Source organism: Thunnus maccoyii, chromosome 4 (assembly GCF_910596095.1).
Source record: "Thunnus maccoyii chromosome 4, fThuMac1.1, whole genome shotgun sequence".
Taxonomy (NCBI): Eukaryota; Metazoa; Chordata; class Actinopteri; order Scombriformes; family Scombridae; genus Thunnus; species Thunnus maccoyii.
In genome coordinates, this window is record NC_056536.1 from 18636149 (window position 1) to 18659057 (window position 22909).

The 22909-nt window shown below is 41.4% G+C and overlaps 2 protein-coding genes and 1 non-coding gene across 6 annotated transcripts in view; all 3 read left to right on the plus strand.

Annotated features, from left to right (window-relative positions):
- The window catches only part of camkvl (CaM kinase-like vesicle-associated, like), a 41562-nt gene extending 37974 nt beyond the window's left edge, over positions 1-3588 (plus strand). For all 3 annotated transcript variants that reach the window (XM_042408606.1, XM_042408608.1, XM_042408607.1), the window contains one exon: positions 914-3588. In XM_042408606.1, coding sequence (XP_042264540.1) covers positions 914-2368 — 1455 coding nt within the window. In that variant the 3' untranslated portion in view covers positions 2369-3588. The remainder of the gene's footprint in view (positions 1-913) is intronic.
- A 458-nt stretch (positions 3589-4046) lies between these two features.
- uba1 (ubiquitin-like modifier activating enzyme 1) lies at positions 4047-21488 on the plus strand. 2 transcript variants are annotated; one of them, XM_042408594.1, is made up of 26 exons: positions 4047-4254; positions 7487-7603; positions 7692-7750; positions 7847-8015; positions 10864-10998; positions 11092-11198; positions 11298-11388; positions 11505-11637; positions 11727-11824; positions 12813-12959; positions 13306-13482; positions 13757-13864; positions 13972-14052; positions 15294-15446; positions 16921-17086; positions 17179-17375; positions 17731-17795; positions 18091-18286; positions 19077-19151; positions 19259-19448; positions 19611-19696; positions 19816-19908; positions 20312-20503; positions 20887-20988; positions 21080-21180; positions 21294-21487. In XM_042408594.1, the coding sequence occupies exons 2-26, from the start codon at positions 7487-7489 to the stop codon at positions 21427-21429; spliced, it is 3174 nt and encodes a 1057-aa protein (XP_042264528.1). In that variant the 5' UTR covers positions 4047-4254; the 3' UTR covers positions 21430-21487. The 2 variants fall into 2 exon arrangements, with proteins under 2 accessions (XP_042264528.1, XP_042264529.1); XM_042408595.1 differs by lacking the exon at positions 4047-4254 and adding an exon at positions 5693-5930 and having other exon boundaries at positions 21294-21488.
- LOC121896541 lies at positions 20653-20773 on the plus strand. Its single transcript, XR_006096037.1, has one exon. It is a non-coding gene; the product is annotated as a small nucleolar RNA U6-53/MBII-28 (small nucleolar RNA).
- Positions 21489-22909: the final 1421 nt, after the last annotated feature.

The following is a 22909-nucleotide window of genomic DNA, read 5'->3' on the forward strand; positions in this document are numbered from 1 at the left end:
ACTGTCACTCTGCCTGTCCCAGAAGAGATCCATCCACTCTGCCCCACTTTTCCTCATTGGATTAGATCAAGATGTTCAAAGTGGCCCACTCGGTTCCTTTCTTACTCCTCATCTGCACTAGTCTGTGAAACCAGATTGGTACAAACAAGATAATGATCAGCAACAAGAGGGTTTGCTCATTACTTGTGTAGTTTCTAGATTAGTGTAGATAAGGAGAAGGAGAAATGGAAAGGATATGAGGGATGTAGGCCACTGTGGACTATTGAAATGAAGTGACTTGAACTATAAGGCCTTCTGTCATTCCTCTTATGTGAATCCTGGCTCATTGCCCCATACTGTACCTCAGTGTTACATTCAAGTCATACTTAGAGCTGTACAGAAGCTGCTCAGTCAAGCCATATTGCAATCAGTGACATTTCTGTGTCAAAATGGCTTTTCACTTCCAGAGAAACAATTCCCTGGTTTAGAAACAACTTCTAAGCTCACACATTTTCCCTAACTCCTTTGATGTTTGTAGATCGAAAGGAGACAGATGAGTGTAAGAATGAAGGAGAAAGACAAGGAGTTGCTTGGGAAGAATGAGTCTTGAGATTGATTCAAACCAGGGTACAAGATGTCTTATCCTCCTGGAAGTAAATAACTCGCACTAATCTTTCTGCACTGTTCAGTTCACAAGAATCACATCACAGCGCTTAGTATGATGATGCTAAATCATGGTGCCTTGACAAGCTTTTTGTGAAATACTTGTCTTTAAAGCTTATTTTTTATGCTTTGCCACAACCAACTTTAGTATCAGTTTTTTTTCTTTTAGGGAAACAAGTCAATATGGGTGTTCATGCCAAAAGCAGTATATTGTAAATATAAGTCTATTTTATCCTTCTGTCCTTTTTCTTTGCCTCTGTCTGTTTTGCAGAAAGCAATCCGTGTCACCACCTTCATGCAACGACTGAAGAATTCAGAGGCACTGATTGACAGTTCAGCCGAGGTACAGGGCAGTGAGGAGGCAGGAGATGGGGAAGGGGGTGTATCCCAGGGGACAAGTGATGAGGGAGAAAAAGGGGCGAGTGATGGAGGTGTGACATCAAGTAACGTGTCTTTAGAGGTGACAGTTGAAAATAGACCAGCAGGTATTGACCAGGATGGAGAAAAACAGGAAGAAGTAAAGATGAGTAAAGGCCCATCCGTAAAAATTTCCCCATCAGATATTCAGGAGTCTCTCTGCCAATCAAATGCAGCACCCAAACTTCCACAGGAGGAGTCTGATAAGATTGGTGCAAAGAAAGCAGCAGGCGATGGAACCAGGAAAATAGCTGCCAATTTGGGTCAAAATAAAGTTGCTCCAGAATCCACACCAACCCCAGTGGTGACCCCTAAACCCCCCAAGCTGACAGACGGTATTTCAGGCACTAAACATCCATCCACCTCCCCTGATCCCAGCAGCAAGCGTAAAATGGCTGCAACACTCCATGGACCTCCACCCACAGCCTCTGCTGCTACAACAGCCTCACCTGAGAATAAGCCAGAAGCCACGCAGAAGGAGCAGAGGGATGAGACTGACGGAAGCTGGTGTCAGACCCAACTACCTGAGGCAGTGGCAGAGAGGTCAGTGGGAGCACCTGTCACTCCAGCAATTGGGCCTGGAACTGGGGTGGATGCAGGTCCAGGAGTTAGGCTAAGGGGTGATGCTAGCCCAGTGGTTAGAAAGGATAAGGATGCCAGGAAAACAGACAGATATAGTGCTGAGTTTAGCATAGCCAGGGCAGGTCCTGCGACAGGACAGGGTTGTTATACAGTAGGCAGCTCTGCTAGTTTGGGCCGGCATGCCACACCATACAACCCAGAAGTTGGGACTGTAGGCATGGGGATAGCAGGGAGCTATGGGAGTCCGTACAGTTCTCTGTATACGACTGGAGGAGGGGTAGGGATGTACGGGACTGGGCTACACCATGGAGGAGGTGGGAGTAGCACTACAAGTGACTGGCAAATGGACAGTGTGATTGAGCAGATAGAGAAGCAAATGGCTGCTGTTCTGGAGAAGATTGAGGGAGACATGCCCTCGCTGCTGGAGCAAATCAGTGACTGCCCCCCTGAACCACCACGTGCACGGAGCACACATGCCTCGCCTGCCACCTCCCGTACACGCTCCTCACAACACTCCTCAACTGAGAGCTCGGCCACTCCTCCACCTCTTCCCACCTCTCCCAGGCCTGCGTTGCCTTCTCTCCCTCGCCTTACTATCCCTCCTCCCTCCTATCCCCCACCTTCCCCACCCACACAGGCCGCAGGAGAGCAGGAGGACAGGGATGGACAGAGGGGCACTGCGCGTCCCAGCCAGTCGCCCAGAGCTGGGATGGGCAGGGGGCTATGAAACAGGTGTTCATGATGCAATACACAGCACCTGGAACACTGGATTTGGGGACGAATAAAGTATATCTTGATTTCTCTTGGTCTTGATTAACAGTTAAAACTTGAGAGTTTAAAGACTCACCCAGAAGAAGAATCCACTTGATCCCCAGAAGAAAAGTAACCATGCAGTGTTGTTTGGTTGGTTGACATTGAGGTGACTGGTTAAGAGAGATCTCCCCATGGCATCCAAATACTACATATTATTACTGGAGTGTAGGGGAAGCAGTCCACTGCATCTCTCAATAAATTTCTGCATCTTAAATCCAGATTGTGTGTATCATATGATCACCAAACAACCTCCTCATGCTGAAATCCAAACACTCAGTGCAGTTTGAAAATTTTGCATTCACACAAGTAAGAACAGCATGGTACAATTCTCAGCTAATAGTGAGAGTGAAAAACCTGAGGAAGCGTTATGATTTGCATTGTCCACTACAAATTGTAAATACAGACAGAAAACTGAGTTCCTAATTCTTGCTCTACTCCCATGTTGTAAACTACCTTATGGTCAAACATTTACTTTTTTCAAATCAGCTCATCCCATGTCATTATTTATGTTCCTTTTATTCATGTAGCTATTCATTCTATAGTGAAGTTGCAAAATCATGAGCTTGCAGTCATACAGTTGTACAAAATTATGTGAAACTGGACTGATCAAGCCTTTCCACTGAGATTGAGATTTGTTTTGTCATATTGTGTATTTAAACTTGAACCTTCACTCAAAGTCTTGTGAGTTGCTTCACACTTGTTGGAGAGCCAGGGGAGAAATTCCCTAAATGCAAAATATTGTACAAAGGTTGCACGGTAACACATGCAAACACACACACACACACACACACACACACACACACACACACACACACACACACACACACACTCCAACCCCTCTTCCTTTTCCAAAGTTCTCCAAAAACCTTGCCCATAACATTAGTTTTCATTTTTCTTAAATTTTGTTTTGGACACATTCATTTGGTACTGTTAATTGGGCAGTGCTGTCTAGTTGCTCCTTTTTAGCTTCAAGAGTGTAAAAAAGTGTTTTTTTTCTGAATTTCATTCTGCTTTTGGATCTATGTAGCTCCAGGTTATGTGCTTTTTTCCTGAACAAGTGTTAGACATCCACTATTCTGTCCCTATGTAAACTGTACTCTGTTTGCAAGTCTTTCAATAAAAATCCAAAATTAAGATCTTGAGTGGTTTCATTGGCTGAAAGTTTCTTTTTAACGTGAAATGATAACACTATAAAAACTGTTATTTACATTAAAGTGTCTCAGATGTAATGGGAAATGTGTGTGTGTGGGGGGGGGGGGGGGGGGGGGACTGCTTGGTGCTAATGCTGGCAGAACACGCCACGCCTACAAGTCCCATCTGGCTCTGCGTGAACTTCGGATTAATCTACTTGTGAAGGCACAGGGGTGAAAAAAATATTCGAAGTTGCAAACAGTGAATATCCGATTGAAACAAGCAATAGTGTAGAAGTCAATATACATTCGACTTCTAGGTTGTGTGGTTGAAAACTAAGAGTGAATAATAAACGCTACTCGTGATATATCAATCTGATTAACTTTTCGGGGGACCCCCCTGGACCGGAATGATGGTTGTGCCTGTAACGTGCACATGTTGCTGCTTTGCTTTGCTTTCAACTGAAATAGAGTGAGGGGAAACGGTTTGGGAACAGCCGGGCAGGCAGCCGTCCAGCGGAAAAACTCACACACAGCCCGCCACCCTGACACACTTTTCAGGTCGCCACCAACGGCAGAGTTGAATTCTCACGTTGTTTGTTAGGTTTTTTTTGCTTAAATACAAGCCGATTTTTAATACTACAGATCAGGCCGAGTACTATCGGATGTGGTAAGTTCTGCACACTTGTGTAACAAGCTCTCGTCTTGTTCATGTTAGCCCCAGCTAGTTGGCTAATGGTAGCTAGTTAGCTAACGCAGCGGCACAAGAAGGGAAAAAGTCGTTGGGTGGCTAGATAGCTCGAAAGCTAGCTACACACAAGCTAACAACTACGCAGTCGTTTGATCTGCGTTATTGGTAGTCGTTAACGTTAGTTGCCGTCGGCTATCTGAACCATTTCAGCTCTCCACCACGGCTAACCGTTGCTAAAGAGCTACTGTAGCGCAACTGTTAACGTTAAACTAGCATTTGCACATTTGATGTGCACGAGACTGCTGTGTTAATTAATGTTCTGTGATAAGTAACGGTAACTGGAAAGCTAGTTTGCTACAATCATCAAGATGTGCGCAACGTTAAGAGGCAGCCACTTGCTAACTTGCATCACGCAACGTTTGCTAGAAACCTACTGGCAATATTTCATCTTGATAGGTGTATTTTGTTTGGTTAACGTTTCAATAGCACGGCAGTCGATGTTACCACAGTAACGTAATCATCTTAGCATGCCAAGTTAGGCAGCCTGTTAACGTGACATAAATGATTAACATTCGTTTCAACTCTGATAGAATAGTGAAAAATAGTGTTTTTGTAATCAGGTAGCAGTAAGAAGAAGAGAATGGGGATCCCCTCGACATGTGTACCCGAGAATATGCGGCCCACTCTTTTTCCTGGGCCTTTGTCATTTACCAGGCACCCCCTCCCCCAATACTCCTCCTCTGCAAGGAATGCTCACCCCTAACCTCAATGTGACTGAGGGCCCAGACGCTCAGCATCACTACAGCTAGCAAGTAGCCCTACCTAATGTTTTACCTGGCTCCATTTATCGTTGCAGCGCCATCAAACATCATCAGTGATGTGTTTTGCTCAACTCAGGAAATAGGTTTATCTCTTCAAACCACAATACACCAATTGGTGTTGCAGTGAGAATACATCCAATTCGCTTACATACCCTAAGAAGTGTTATTTCCTTTCATAATGCATTGTGGCACCTCTGGTGTGAGCTTTGTGTATGCAGTCTAACGTTTGTTCCACGACGAGTCGGCTTCACAAAGATGCAGTTATTGATGTGTGACGGGTCTTTACTTTTAAGAAAGCACAAATAGTTTATACTTGGCTGGAACTCTTCTTGCACTTTGTGTCAGACTTGCTTTGTGAGCGATTTTTTTTTAGAAGAATAGCGGTGTGTTTCTTGCATGGATAGCTGGAGGTCTTGCAGTTCATTGTACAGTAATACATGGCATGCATCTTCTGGCATCAGGGGGCGGGATGAAAGCGCGTTGGCTTTGGCTTCGCAGCCAATGAGCTGAGGGCCTGGCTGAGCAGCGTGCTCAAAAGCCACCCTTTCCTGTTGAATATTTCAGCCCATGCGTCACAGCTCCTCCGCCCCTTTCTCCCCATCTGCCATTTTGGTTTTGTTCCCGTCTGCAGTCGCAAAGCCAGCAACGCAATTACATAGGAGAGACTCTCAGCACAACGACATAGTGACTCGACAATATAGTGCAGACTATATTAAATCCCGCATCGCGTTTCTCCCCCTCGTACTAATCGTCGAAATCATCGTTATTACTGACATCTAGACACTGCTGGAGAGGAGCGGGTTCGCATTGGGAAGGGCCCGAGAAGGATTATTGGTAAGAAAAGGGAAATCAATGGAGCACGAGTGTAATGGCTAGTCTTTCATTTGCAGAAATTGATTATACTGAGCGATAAAGTTAGATGGTGGTGATTTTTTTGGGTCAGGTGCCGGAACATTGAACCACATCGACAGAGGAGCCGCGTTAGCAAGCTGTCAAAATAAACCCGTTGCTGTCTTTTGCGAGCAGGTTGCAACATAGCTACAGCTGCTAGCTTGTAAAGTTGTGTTCCGCACTGGGGGCAATACAGGCCTCGGCCGAGCTGCTAATGGAGAGGCTGGCAGGCTGCTGTTTTCTTGCCTCTAAGTTATTAATGTTCCGGCTCCTGCCAAATCACTTAACTGATTAGTGACACGCAGCCTACTTAATCGGTTTCCTCTTGGTGGTGGTGGCTGATTTTCACCTTTTCTTAAACCTTGAAAGTTTTGAAAATTGGTTTTAGTTACCATATATTGTGTTTAGCAGATAAAGTAACGTTTACAGTAACAGTACTAACTAACCGTGTTGCTCAGTGCTTTGCTGTATCATGCCGGATGCCTTCATTTTCATTTTTGACGAACAGCGACCGCTTAGGTGAGGCTAAAAAAAAATGTACATTTTGTTTTAGCTGGGTGTATTTGCGTAAAACTTGGCCGGATTCATTTTTATCATTAGAAGTTGTAGAAAGTTTTTTTTATATAAATGTTTAAGTTTGACTTTGGTTACTTAGCTGCATTGGATGCGGAAATTGTCGCTGATCCTGTTCGCCGTGCGGTGGGAATGTGTTCGAGATATTGCGGCCTGTTTCACTTCCCGAAGTGACTCGGTTTGTCTGGATTATTGCCTTAATCACAGTGTGCCTGCGTGTTATTTTTAACCGATTATTATCGCTAATAAGCGTGTCTGTTTCTATATATTTATACCGATGATAGTTCAGCGGTTCAGTCCTTGTGTCCACACCTGCTAGCAACGGTGAGGTGTTGCTCACTTTACCGCAGTGAAGTTTTAATGATTCAGCTCTTTTTGTTGAAACGATGTTGGGGGTCCTTAAATACCGGTATAATAAACAATAGTACTACATAAACAAGCCAGCGCTGTCTCTGAGCATGAAAAGGACTGATAATGCTGCTATTCATGTCTCTTCCCAGGCTCAGTTCGTTTTCTAGCAGATTTGTGTTTGGCTTTCAGCCAGCCCAGCTGCTCCCTAGACTAGAAATCCTTTCTCTCCAACATGAAGATGATTGGGTAGCATTTAACTTGGATACTCATCATAATGGAGTCATGGCAGTGAATTATATTTTTCACTTATTTGGTTCTGAGTGTGAGTCTATTGTTTTTTGTTTTTTTTTTTGTTTTTTTTGTTTTTTTGAAAACCCCTGTGAAATACAAGTGTGGACACTGAGTTGCATCTCTGTTTGATTTAATTGTTAAAGCTGCCAAACTCAAATTATTTCATTTATCCATTGTAAATAAATAAAAACTTTGTAAAAAGGGAATGTGAAGTGCCAGGAACAGCTTGTTGTTCTGCCTTGAATGACTGGTGAATGTTCTTAATGGTGTTTGTTGATGCACAGATGTCCAGCTCGCCGCTGTCCAAGAAGCGTCGCGTGTCAGGAACAGAGACGAAGACGGGATCCCACTGCTCCTCCTCTAACTCTGTCAGAACTGATCTGTCCCACACACCTGCCAACGTAAGCACATACACTTGATACATACATATACATTTTGGTTTAAAAAAAATTACATAAATTGATTGCAACCCCTTTTGTGTCTCTCTAGGGCATGGCTAAGAATGGCAATGATGCTGAGATCGATGAAGGCCTGTACTCCAGACAACTGTAAGTGTTTTCTCTGTATAATCTTTGTCCTAATCAAAAAAAACAAAGAAATATTTTCAATATTCGTTGCTGATGGTATTTTCTCTCCTTCTTTAGTTATGTGTTGGGCCATGACGCCATGAAGCGCATGCAGAACTCCAATGTCCTAATCTCTGGTATGAGAGGTCTTGGAGTGGAGATTGCCAAGAATGTCATCCTTGGAGGAGTTAGAAGTGTCACTGTGCATGACCAAGGAGTTGCAGAATGGAGAGACCTTTCCTCTCAGGTGTGTGGAAGCATGCACAGATATTCCCATTTTGTAGTAGTACAGTTTTTTTTGTTGTTTCAGTGATTTAGACAGTGGTTCACTTGGTCATTCAACTTAATTTGAGATTCGTCTGGTTTTACATAGCCTTTGAACCCGATTACAAAGTGCAGCCTGGCTCTATCTGTTATGAGTCATACATGTTTTATTGTTGCCATCCAAAAAGAGTAGTGCAGCCACCCCCTCCCTTACTAGCCATGGGCTGACCCAGATTTATCAGTGGGTGGCCTCTCCCTGGGTCATAATCACAGTGGAGCTAAGGCCTGTTTTAGGACATTATTACTGTGAGGGATTGTGTTGGTCTATCAGCCTGTGACCCTGAATTCAGACGTGTCTATTCAAGGCAGATTAAAATGTGAATAGACTGCTCAGGTGTGTTCATTCAGGAGTCTCAGCAAACACCTCTTTGTGTGAATTTACAGAAGTGTATATGATTAGAGCCTTATGTCAGCTGCTTCATCATCCAGTCTCAGTTTAACCATGTGCCCTCAAACATTTCTATTTCAGCCCCTGGCATTTTTCCCAGGGTCCCTTTCTCATTCAAGTTTAATTAAATAGCCTATTTATATTTCTGTCACTTACTTGACATGTCATCCATCTTTTATAAAAAGTGGCCTTTAAACTACCACTTTCAAAACGGGTCTTCTCCTCTCTGATGTGCTCTTCCTCCCAAACTAAATCAAAATTTTGTTCACCTGGGAAAAAAGAGCTTTACAAAAACTTTTCCATCTGGATAAACCTGTCTGTCAGTTTCATGTTTTCCAAACAGTGACACATTCCTGTACAGACATGGTCGGGGGTTGTACAGCAAGATTTTGTATGTTTTACAACAATTATGTATTTGTTTTAAATGATCTGCACGTATGTTGTCAGACAACTTCTCAAGTATAAAATAAGTGAAATTGGACAACAAAAGACTGGAGAGAAAAAAAAACTAGAGCTGCAACAGTTAATCGATTAGTTGTCAACTGTTAAATTAATCACCAACTATTTTGATGATTGATTAACCGTCTGGTGTCAACGATGTTGTATACAACATAAAAGTACTCTACTTACTATTTTTAGAATATCTCTAACAGATGTATGTAGCGACTTAACTGCCCTGTAGAGCACTGTTGAGCCATTAGGAGCAGTCACTTGTTCTTATAATCTATCCAGGGCCTTCATAATCCATCATGTTAATTTTGGACACTTCTGAGAAATCACAAAAGTGATAATTTGATGTTTTTTGTGCTTATCTAATATCAACTGTATAAACAACTCTTTCCTGTTTTGGTCGCTGGCAACCAATCACAAGTTGTGTTATTGGGTGGGGACTGTGCGCAAAGGGCTGAACTAATGTCGGTTCCAAAATGTGGTATCGCCGATTTACAAACATGATTGTAGAGATCTATGCTGTGTCCTGAGCATTTAGAAAATCCACTGAAACACGGAAGCGACCATTAGAGAGTAAATAATGTCAAGATAGTCATCTGAAGTTTAATGAGCTACATAAAGACATGATCCTTCCTCTGTGCGCACCACTGGAGCATGAGCATAATCATGCACATAGTGAGATGTGTGTTTGCAAATGTTTTATTACTAAACAGAAATTGAGGAACAACAAGATCAGATTGGTGGAAGGGATGTATCAGGCAAAAATGTTGTTTTCCATTAAACAAAAAACCACACACACCAAGAAACAGATATGGCCAGTTTTGATAAGATAGAGTAATCCAGACTTTGTGAATAGAGATTTTATTTGTTTTTTTTTTGTTTGTTTGTTTTTTATCTGAGGCATTGGTCTACAAATGTGAAGACAGCAAACAGTTGTTTGTTGTAAAAAAAAAAAAAAAAAAAAAAAATCACCCAGACACTAATCTGGACAGTTGTGATAAAAATGTAAATAGTTCTGTTTTTCTTTTGAGACTTCATTTTGTTTTTTACCCAAGGCCTTGAGATATAAATGTGAACATGTTAATCAATTGCACATAGTTTGTTTTTGTGGAAAATGGATGAAATGTGAATTCAAATTCTGTTTTACTTTTTCTTGTGACTTTGTGGTCTTTTAACTTTTATTTGTCATGTGATATCACTGCAGTATGCCTTAAAATAGCCCATGTTGTCCTGAAAAAAAATCAATTACCTGTAATTAACAGTATTGAAATTATACAAATATTTATATATTAAGAGAGTTGTAGCACCAGTAATAGAAAAAATAATGTCTCAGACACCAGGTCGTTAATCAGTGTGAGTTTTTTTTGTTGTTGTTGTTTTTTTTTTAAGGAAAAAAGTCAAAATTCTCTGATTCCAGCTTCTTAAATGCAAATATTTTCTGGTTTCGTTAGTCTTCTATGACAATAATCGGAATATCTGTGGGTTGTAAACGAAACAAGACATTTTGAGGACGTTGTCTTGGGCTTTGGGAAACAGTGATAAATAGTTTACCATTTTCTGGCATTTTCAAGATCAAACAACTAATTGATTAATCGAGAACATAATCGACAGATTAATCAATTAAAATCGTTAGTTGCTGCCCTTGAAAAAACCTGTATGTACAAGTGTAAATACTATATTGAAACACACATTAAATCATTGTGTGGAGTAGTAGGTGACAGAGCTTAAGTTTGACATTTTGTCAGCCAACTGAAAAAGATAGAAAAAGAAGTAAAGTTGTCTTCACTTGTAAACATTTCTTTTCTCTTTCAGATTTATGTGCTCTCTATTCTCCTTTATTATATTTGGCACCAGTTTCCTGGAATTGGCAGTTATTGCTTGATTTACTCGGTATCACTTCTTCCCTTACATTTTACATTTTTTATGTGGTCAGTTTTACCTTCGGGAGGAGGATCTGGGGAAGAACAGGGCAGATGTCAGTCAGCACCGTTTGGCTGAACTCAACAACTACGTTCCTGTGACAGCCTACACCGGAGCACTGACCGAAGACTACGTGACCAAGTTCCAGGTATAACTTGAGTAGAAGCTTGTGCTCTATTCATGTCAACATTCAGGAAAAAAGTGTTTAAAAAGTGTTAATTTTTCACTTTTTGCAACATAGGTGGTCGTGCTGACTAACTCCACTCTGGAAGAGCAACAGCATGTGGGCGAGTTCTGCCACAGCAAGGGAATCAAGCTGATTATCGCAGACACACGCGGTCTGTTCGGGTAAGATCCTGACCATTTGTTTAAGGTTTACATGAAGTGTATACCCACTTGTGTGTCTGACACTGTCTAATATTTATGTTCATACACTCTGTTTTATAGCCAGCTTTTCTGTGACTTTGGTGAGGAGATGATAGTCCATGACACCAATGGAGAGCAGCCACTGAGTGCCATGATTTCCATGATCACCAAGGTTAGTGCTGACATCAAACCCAGAAAGTTTTTCAAACCACTTGCTCCTTTCTGAAATAAGGTCAATTTATTTTTAAAAAAAACAACAAAAAAACTGTTCATTCTTGGTTTCTTCAGGACAATCCAGGTGTTGTGACATGTCTGGACGAGGCTCGTCATGGCTTTGAGAGCGGAGACTATGTCACTTTCACAGAAGTCCAGGGTATGACAGAGCTCAATGGCTGCCAGCCTGTGGAAATCAAAGTTCTAGGTAAGGCCTATTTCCATTTCAGAAAGACATGTTTCGGTTCGTCTGCCTGTGACTGTTACAAATTGACACGACATGCTCTCTCCGTTCAGGTCCATACACCTTCAGCATCTGTGACACAGCTGGCTTCACAGATTATGTAAGAGGAGGAATTGTCTCCCAGGTCAAGATGCCCAAGAAGATCGCTTTCGTAAGTGGCTGCCATTTTCCACACCATATTATGGCATGATGACATGGCAATAAACTTCTCAAAATGCAACTTTTTTTTCCATTGTACAGTCCCTCCAGGATTTTGCTGAGTTTTTTTTCCAATGAAGAGTCTTAAGTTATGATTTCCTTATGAAAAGCATACTCCATATCACAGAAACAACTATATTTCCATGCTAATTTTTTTTATTTAATGAACATTAGAACCATGGTTTCAAAGTTATATAAAAAAGAAAATAATGTCCTCGAGTTTCATTTATAAGCCTTTATTAAATACTTTCACCTCAACATTAGCACCAAATTAAGTAGGTCAATAATACCATTAAAATAAACCCATTAACATAAAAATATAGTCAGTCACAGGCCTCGATGCAGCCACTTCAGTCACAGTAGAAAAGTGACCGTCCAGTGAGGATTTCCGCTCGTACTCTACCACAATGTAACGAATACAAAACCATTTCCCTCCACTGACATGCAAAACACTTGGGAATAGTTTTGCACGGTCAATGGCAGTAATTTTTTGTTGGCAGGTGAGATTTGTCAATCTTCCATCTGAATGCGTGCCTGAATCCTTCCTGAATGCACTCTGCTATGATGCAAGTTACCTCGACACGAAATGCGACAATTAGTCCAATTCACAAGCGGCCTGTTGATTTGGTGATTTTCATGTGGAAAAGGTTGCGGTAATTCAGCGAAATTGCAAGCTCTCACGAATATCGCACAGATTTCTTGAATTTGTGAAAATTACTGTGATTACAAAAGCGCAATTTCCTGGAGGGACTGATTATAGACCTCTTGGATTATGACCCTAATTTTCTGATATTTTTTTCTTTTTTGCCTCTGATCAGCAAAACAACTGTTTCTAATCTCATCACAGTGCTTTTGCCACATTATTTGCTGTTGCTGTCACTAGTGGAAAAATTTCTGCTGAGTCCAAACTTACTATCATGCATGCATGTCTTGCTGTGCAGAAATCCCTCTCTTCCTCCATGGCTGAGCCAGAGTTCATGATGACAGACTTTGCCAAGTTCGAGCGTCCAGGACAGCTGCATGTGGGCTTCCAGGCTATCCACGCCTTCCAGAAGAAACACAACCACCTTCCTGCACCTTGGAGCCAGGTAAACCTCACTCGTGTTGGTGGGAATACTACAGTGGCTGGAAGTTACTTTGATTAAATTTAATGAATATGGATTGAACCCAACTCTTTGCTCTGTGTGATGATGGCCATTTGACTTATTAGAAATATTAGTCATATTGGGGAAACTTGGTGTAAGTAACTACTGTTTTCAGTCTGTTTTCTTCTGAATTTAAATAACCTCTATCATGATATGCAGAAACTAAAATCACTGTGCATGAATATTTGTGCAGCACAGCGTAACAAAACATAAAATCATTTAGTACAAGTCGGTTAGCTTTGTTTAGTATTTTGTAACATTTCATAACATGCTGAGGTCTGTCTTTCAGGCTGATGGTGAGGAGCTGTTGACATTGGCCAAGGAGGTGAACTCTGCCCAGACAGGAGCAGCTAAAGTGGAGCAGTTGGATGAAGCTCTTATTAAAAAGCTGTCATACCTTGCTGCTGGTGACCTGGCCCCTGTCAATGCCTTCATTGGAGGTCTGGCTGCACAAGAAGTAATGAAGGTCAGTGGGGAGCTGTAAGCCAATTGAAGCAGATAGGCCAGTCTTACACTATTTACCTGTGTTCTGTATTTTTTTATTTTTTTAGATCATGTTTTCAGTCATAAACTGCTGTTAAGTCAAAGAAACGGGTTCAGTGTTGTGTGAAGTGGTGTTTTTCCTCCCTGTGGTTCAACATGTTTGGACATGATGCACTGCTCTAACTTGTTTAGATCAATCTATTTGTCTTTCATAAATGCTTTTCAAAAATCTTTACATGCTCTTTGTATTTTTTTAGGCATGCACAGGAAAATTTATGCCCATAATGCAGTGGCTGTACTTTGATGCCTTGGAGTGCCTGGCTGAAGAGGATGGAGTCACTCTCACAGAAGAAGAGTGTGCCCCTGTAGGTGTTCAGAGCAAGTCACACACACACACACTCTAATACTGAAGGCGCATGATGGTGACAAATGATGGTGTTAAACCTGTTTTTGTCTCATCTTTTTCTCCCAGAGGAACAGTCGATACGATGGGCAGATTGCAGTGTTTGGCACCAAACTGCAGGATATGCTTGCCAAACAGCGCTACTTCCTGGTGAGTCGGCCAATGAAAAACTTTCCAACACGTCCTCTGGCACGCTGTTGCTGAGGGAGATTTAAAGGACGAGTCTGGTGATATTTTTCTCTTGTCAACAAATCCCTAAAGGACCAAAACCAGTAATAATCCTGTGATAAACGATCCTACCAACAAGTATTGTCGGCATAGTTGATGTTTCTCTGTGCAATAAACCTCCATTTGTGTCTAAAAATCATTAAAACCATATCAGGGAGCCACATCATTGCACTGGGTGACATGTTCATTTATTATAGAGCTGCAACAATTAGTTGATTAATGGCGTAGCTGACCAACAGAAGATTAGTCCCTGACTATTTTGATAATTGATTAATCGTTTGTCTCCTTTTTTCTTTTTTTTTCTTTTTTTAAAAGAAATTCAAATTCTCTTGTTCCAGTTTCTCAAATGTGAATATTTCCTGGTTTCTTCAGTCCTCTATGATAGCAAACTGAATATCTTTGGGTTATGGACTGTTGGATGGGACAAAACAAGACATTTTAAGGTTGTGCTTTGGGCTTTGGGAAGTGATGATCACCATTTTTTCAGACTGAACGACTAATGGAGAAAATAATCAACGGATTCCTCAATAATGAAAAGTCATTAGCTGCAGCCCTAATTTATTACCATGAACATGGGCCCTGTAGTTTATTTTGAGTTGATTCCACATTCACTGTCCTGGTGCTATAAATATGGACCAAAGCATCAAATCCATGGCTGAAAATAGTCCCTTACAAATGCACTATTTACATCTGTAAAGAGTAATGTTGGCTAGAAACTACAGAACCCATCTTTTAATAAAATTATTAGGGCTTTTTTAAGAATGAAACTATAATATCTGACCTACTTTTGTTTTTGTTAATTATGACTTCAGTGGGAATGAATGGTCTTGGGGCAGAGAGTCACACAGACAGGGGAAGTGGAAAAGTACATAACAGGCAGAATAACAATGTTGTTTTTTGTCTATTTGTGGGATTTGTTGACAATAGCAAACAGAATATTTCCAGCCATATCCTTTAGCAATGGAACTCTCTCTGACAATCTCTGACATTGCCACATTACAACATTTTTGACCTGGTATACTGCAGGCACCATCTGTCACTATGGTAGAATACATGGATTTCTCTTCAGAGTACTGTAAACAGATGGTATTAAATGGTTTCTTAAAATGGATCATACAGTAGAGCTAGGATGACTTAACTTGTTTGTCCTTTGACTGTGCCAGGTTGGAGCCGGTGCCATTGGCTGTGAGCTCATGAAAAATTTTGCCATGATTGGACTGGCTTGCGGGGAGGGTGAGGTCATTGTGACAGACATGGATACCATAGAGAAGTCCAACCTCAACAGACAGTTCCTCTTCAGACCATCAGATGTCACGGTCAGTATTACCACAGTATTATATATATTATTGTGCTCATCTGGTGGATAAGAAGCAGCTAGTGCACATAAGTTCACCATTTATTGATTGACTTTGATATTTCCGAGCAGCGCTGCTTATGGATTTCCTGCATTGTAAACTGAGTGCACTTAATGTAGCTGCTGCTAATAGATGATGTCATGGTGCAACATTACATGGAGGAGACGGAATGCTTTGAGTCATTGTTGGTCATCTTTCATCAGAGTATTATTTCTAGGTTTGCTAAATAAAGATGAGACTTTATTGTCCTAGAGGGAAACTTGCCTTGGACACACAACAGTACTACACATCACACATCTCATGAACACTGTGATTAAAAAAAAAAAAATACAATAAGTGACTCAGGATTAAAAACTGCAAATCAATAAATACTTTGAAAGGTCACTGCGTTTTATTCTCAGTATCTCAGAATTCAAAGTAGAGCTATTGGAACACTTTTATTGATGTAACTGTCTAAATATTGGAACATGACATTGTTCGCTCAGCTTATTCAAGGGCAACATTGTTTCCAAAAAAAATTGTGCATTGAAGAACTAGGGCTGTGACGGTATGGATTTTTTTTCTTACTGCGGTGAAAAAACATCCCTGCTGATAGGTCCCCCCCCCCCATTAACATTTCTTCTTTTTTTTTTTTAGTCTTTCTTGGACTTTACAGTCCAAAAATAGGTTTTAATTGATAAAAGGTCTACATCTGAATGCTAGAACCTCCGTTAATGCTGACCAGTGTGCAGATGATCGCCACGTTCGTACACTTGTCTGTTAATTTAAACACACAGGTCACCGCCTCAGGTGTTACCGGACAATGAAGCAATCCTGTCTGAGTGGAGAGCAGTTAGCCCGGCTAGCTGGATAGCAGAGTCGGAGATACTCTCATGCCACCACATCTCTGCAAAGATGAGAGCACAGCAGTTTGTTTTTTCTCTCCCAAGTCTAGTTTATTGTTGATGGGGCGACGTTGGCGAGGAAGATTGACAGGAGAGCTGGTCAACTGGGGTTAGCCTTTAGTCTAGCTTGGATGCCAGCTTGCTTGCCGTGCTTCCGCTTTCTCAGGCACCACTTTTGGCGTCCCCTAGGCAGTCGTTCTTGTGGGGCGATTTCTAGACCTTGCAACCTGGTGCCCAGAGCAAGCAGAGGCAACTCAGATTTTCCCACGTATCTCCATCCTGTTGTGTTTGGCGTTTAAAGAAAATTTGTGGTGTTGACAGTAATAAGCTCAACCCCGTGGTAGGCGTCACATGACCACGGTTATCGTCACAGCCTTACGAAGAACCCACAGCAGACAGATGTGCATTAGGCCATAATTGTTTAAATGTCCTATTTACCATCATACAGGGCCACAGCTTTTTTTATATAAGTTTTCTCCTTCTTTAAATTTTATGTGTTCTTTGTTCAGTTTAACTAAATTAATATCATTGGTATGTATGTGTGGTAACAGAAAATGAAGAGTGACACAGCTGCTGCAGCAGTGAAGCAGATGAACCCATCCATCAGGATCACAGGTCACCAGAACAGGGTCGGCCCTGACACAGAGAGGATCTACGACGATGACTTCTTTGAAAGCCTTGATGGAGTGGCCAATGCACTGGACAATGTTGATGCACGTAAGTAAAGCAGAAATTTTTAAGTTTTTAAAACATCTTCTTCTCTGTACCTCCTGTATTTAAGCTCTTCCTTGTGTGTGCCTTTTGTACAGGTATGTACATGGATCGGAGGTGTGTGTACTACCGTAAACCCCTACTGGAATCTGGTACTCTTGGTACCAAAGGCAATGTCCAGGTCGTGATCCCCTTCCTCACAGAGTCCTACAGCTCCAGCCAAGACCCACCTGAGAAGTCCATCCCCATCTGTACCCTCAAGAACTTCCCAAATGCCATTGAACACACACTGCAGGTCAGTAGATACAAACGCACAAAGCTGCTCTTAAGATTGATTTTATGATGTTTACAAAGTCAAAATCACACAATCACAAACTCATGGTCATAGCATTCTGTCACATATCTTTTTGTTAATTTACTTGACCCAAGATCTCATGCCATAACTGTATTTAATCATTCATTCAAACATGAGAACTGAAGACTACAATGTCTCTGAGAATTGTGATTAAATGGAGACATAGATGATTTTATTGCACAGCCCTAGACAATGCCACTACCTCACTCTTAATAAAAGTTTTACACACATACTGTACTTCTGACTTACTGAATTGAATGTATTTATTTTGTTTTCTATATTCTCCTCTATTCAGTGGGCCCGTGATGAGTTTGAGGGACTTTTCAAACAGCCACCAGAGAACGCCATGCAGTACCTCTCGTGAGTAGACTTCCCTGGCATTACTGTAGTCACCCGTATATATCTTTTGCTCTATTCATCATGAAAAATTGTTCAGATTACATTAATAAGAAATTTCTTTTGATATTCACAATTGGAACCAGTGATACTGCCTACAAATATTTAAAGAAACAAAATCCCACATTTAAAACAATTCTTAAACTAATCCTGCTAACTCTGGTGAACAGCAACAGATGTTCAAAACTGCTCTCTGCAGCTCTTCGCATGCTCGCATCTAGTTTTTTGATTGTTGTCCTTTATTGGATTGTCCTGGCAGAGATCCTAAGTTCATGGAGCGTACTCTGAAACTTCCCGGAGCTCAGCCCGTGGAGGTGCTGGAGGCTGTTTACAAGAGTCTCGTCACAGACTGCCCCCACAGCTGGGCCGACTGTGTAGCCTGGGCACGCAACCACTGGCAGTGCCAATACAGCAACAACATTCGCCAGCTCCTGCACAACTTCCCCCCAGATCAGGTACACATTGAGCTCACTGCATTCTGAATATCACAGCTGTTTTGGAATCAAAATCTTGATTGTATTGTTAACAAAAAATCCCTAACCATATTGCAAAGTATTGCTCTTGCGCTCCTCTAAGTATATAATAATGAAATAAGTAGAAAGGAGATTGGATGTAGGACTCTCGTCACTGTTGCTGTATGAATCTGATGTTCATTCCTCAAAGAATTGAGTTCACATTCATAGCATCATTTTATAATCTCCTGGCCCACTGCACACATTGTACAACATGTGTACACTTTCAGAATAACCGGTGTTGTGAATAATACAACACTGTAGAATTAACAAGGCTGTATGCCTGCGATAGACTGATGGTTGTTTTCCTGCCTTTTGCCAATCTGATTGGCTACTGTTCTTCTGAAAATGCAAGTATGGAGGAAAGATTTATGGTATGAACAGAAACTCATGCTTCCGTTTTTGATGACTCAGAGCTCAGTTATGGTTTAAGATGCTTCAAATATTATGCATAAGGAGGAGGTGCAGATCATGAACCACAATGTGCTCGGTTTGAGGCTGGAAACTTCAGTTGCGTGTTGTTTTTCTTTCCCCTCACTTCCTGTCATGTATTATTGGTTTAATAAAGGCATGCAGTCCTTAAAAATATCTTTTTAAAATGTAATCCATAAGTAATGGGAAATGTTATTTGGCCATTATTGTAAAATATCCATTACCCAACCCTAGCTTTTTATGTTTTTTTTTTTTTTCTATTTTAGTGCTTAAGTATTAATTTATGATCTGTGTCTTTCAGCTCACTAGCTCTGGTGCCCCCTTCTGGTCTGGCCCAAAGAGATGTCCTCACCCCCTAGAATTCAGTACTAGCAATGTAAGTATGCATTCATTATGCGTTTATTTACGCCTGCTTAAAGCATTATTTGCTCTGAACTAGTCTATCCAGTCTCATGATAATAACAGAACTCCTCTCTTTTGTAGGACCTGCACATGGACTATATAATGGCAGGAGCCAACCTGTTTGCCCAGACATACGGCTTGCCAGGCAGCACTGATCGTGCAGGTGTGGTCAAGCTCTTGCAGGAGATCAAGGTGCCACCCTTTACCCCACGTTCAGGGGTCAAAATCCATGTCTCTGATCAGGAGCTGCAGAATAGCAATTCCTCTGTTGGTAAGATGCAAATCTGTTTTTGGAGAGGTTATATTCTTAGCTAATGTCTTGCATGCATATGAATTATTCATTGTTTGTAATAGCTTATACATTAAAGTCGTGGTACGGGGGTCATTATGGATGCCGTGAGATTTATGGAACCTCTGATCTGTTTGTATTTAGATGACTCCAGATTGGAAGAGCTGAAGGTCCAGCTGCCTTCTCCTGAGACCTCCCAGTTCAAACTCTGCGCCATTGACTTTGAGAAGGTACACATCTCTCCTTCCATGTCTACGTTTCTCCAATCGCCTTGAGTATAATGATGGTCTTCATCCTCCACTGATTGTATTCTTGTTTGTGTGACTGTGGTGGGCTTTTTGTTTAACAGGATGATGACACCAACTTCCACATGGACTTCATTGTGGCAGCATCCAATCTGAGAGCAGAGAACTATGACATTCCCCCTACTGACAGGCACAAGGTGGGGAAACACATGTTTAAGACCTGGCATTGCCTGTGGGGGAAATAATAACCTACCAACTCCTGATCCTTCATGGCCTATGCTCTAGATGCTGCCCAGAAATTTAGAATTTTCCTGTTATTCTTATAATGGAGGATATGTCTCTGTGACAGTAGTACCCACTGCTTATGAGTAAATCTGACATTGTGAAAAAACTATTTCAAACCCAATAAGTTTTATCTGTTAAAACTAAAATGACAAGAACTCTATCAAGCCATGAAGAAAAATATGTTAAACAACCATTTTTTCCCAATGTTGTGTTCTTTTGCTGCAAATCTAACTCTTTCAAATAACAATGAACCCTTTTTTTTTTTTTCATTCTTTCTTTTTTCATTATTCTGGCATTCGTCACCATCCACTCCAGAGCAAACTGATAGCTGGCAAAATCATCCCTGCCATCGCCACCACCACAGCTGCAGTGGTGGGTCTGGTTTGCCTGGAGCTCATCAAGATTGTCCAAGGACACAAAAAACTGGAGTCATACAAGAACGGCTTCATGAACTTGGCCCTGCCTTTCTTTGCCTTCTCTGAGCCCATCGCCGCTCCCAGACACAAGGTAGGCAGCTGCACATTTCCGTCACTGCTTGTATCGGACATCTGATGTATCCCCACTGCAGGAAAAAATGTTTTGCTATTAATACTCCCAATGTGTTTCAAGTGTCCTCTGTAAAAGGCAACACAAATGTAGTCATCAGACGTTTTAAGCTCCAATGATGATCCAGCCATGCTAATACTGATGCACCAGGCAGATGCAGTGCGTCCGCCTGGGTGCAAATGAGTTCAGCTCAACTTCTCACGCTGATGCAATCAGTGTGTGCTGAGGAGAAAAATATAATTTTATAGTGTTTTATGACTTTTAGTAAATGTTTGATGGAAATGTATCATGTCTTTCTGTGTGGCTGACATTAGCATCTCATTATCCCAAAATTATTTTTGCAGTACTATGAAATTGAATGGACGTTGTGGGATCGCTTTGAGGTCACAGGGATGCAGCCCAATGGGGAGGAGATGACACTCCGACAGTTCCTGGACTACTTTAAAGTAAGTTCTCCTCATCTCCTGTTTTCAGTTTGTCACCATGTGGTTCCATACGCCCAATAACTGACCCAGTTTTTTTTTTTTTTTTGGTTAGAATGAGCATAAGTTGGAGATCACCATGCTTTCTCAGGGAGTGTCCATGCTCTATTCCTTCTTCATGCCTGCTGCCAAACTCAAAGAGAGACTGGACCTGCCGTGAGTACAGCGTTCACATGCACACGACTACTTCTCTAGCCTGAGGCATGTAAAGTTTGAATGACTGTTTTATTCATCGCCATAATGGTATTCCTCTTCTGTGTGTCCCATAGGATGACAGAGATTGTGACTAAAGTGTCTAAAAAGAAGCTGGGCAAGCACGTGAAAGCCCTGGTGTTTGAGCTATGCTGTAACGACCTGTCAGACGAAGACGTGGAAGTGCCCTATGTCAGATACACCATCCGCTGAGCTCCACACTGAACCCACCCACAGGAGGGTGGGGGTTGAGGGATGGGGGGGTGGGGAGGTGGATGTTCTAATTGAAGAGTTGAGGTGGGAATTTCGGGGTGGGTGGGTTGATCCAGGTCAGCTGTATTGGATCAATCATTTTTTTTAGGCCTGTGGTTTGTGTAAACCTGTGCCTGAGTGTACATAGCCCCAGTAAGCTGACTTAAGGATACCTGTATGTGTGTTAGGGATCCAGTTGTGCTCAGCTGTAGGAACAGGGGTGTCACCGGAGGAAGGGAGCATGTATACTGGAACTCTTGATGTTTCTAAGTGGCAGAACCTCTCCGCTCAGTTTAATTCTAAGCCTTAGATCTCTTGGTACTTGATAACCCAACTAGTGTCCCTCAGAAACATCCTGACACTCTTCAGCACCGAAGGAGGAATCTTTTAATCCAGCAAACTGTCTCCCTTCCACTCTACTTGCTCTCTTCCCTCCTCTAACCCCTGTCTCTTACACCTGGCCCCACTTACTGTTTTATTTTATTTTTCAAAGATGCACCTCATTAAGTAACGTTCAGCCAAGAAACCCAAATATAGCAACACATGTATTGAGAATCAATTTTGCCCCAATGCCATGTCACTGCCCTTAATTATACCTAAAGCCCCAAATTTTAAACCGTTGAACCTGAAGACATTGAAACCCAACTCGACTGCCTCTCCTGACTGGATAATTATCTGAGTATCTCACGCCTGCAGAATAGGAGCCCTTGCCGGTTTGAGGCGTCACCAGGTGTTTTCAGCACCCGTACTCCAACCTCATCTAGCACTCTGTGGCTTTGGAGGGGCTCTTGCACATGACATCAGTTTTTTTTTTTTTTTTTTTTTTTTTCTTTATTCTCTTTATATTTCGTGTGTTTTGTTATTTTCTATTTTATTTTGGGGGGGCAAACTGAGTTTTTGCTCACACACCTTGTAGATCATAAACTGTCTTCTTTCTACTTTGTTAACTCCAAATGACATTACAATATAAGAGCAAGGCAATGAGATGTATCTTGAAATGGGAGCACTTAGTGTGATAGTGAATAAACATGTTAAAAAAAAAAAAAAAAAAAATTTGAATGTTGTGTCGTTATTTTATGTTTTTTAAGGTACTGAGAGAAATGTGGTTATGTGTCAGGCTGAATATGTCACTTCTGGTTTAACACTTGAAGCCAAACAGAAAATGTGCGTGTCAGATATTTGCAAGGGTTTTCCTGTTTGACCTGCTTCTGGCTCTTTAATCAGAAGTTTCGTTACAGAGCATATCCGGGAAGTACAGTCTAACACCAGCTAAACGCCTACCTGTGAATTTACAATTAAAAACTAAGCAGATTTTTTTTTTTTTTTTTTTTTTTTAATGCAGAGGATGCAAGAAATTATCAAACCTAGCTTTGAAATTGCAGAATATTTCAAAGTCATTTAGTTATTCAAAAGTGCGCTTAATGAACAGTTTGCTGTAGTT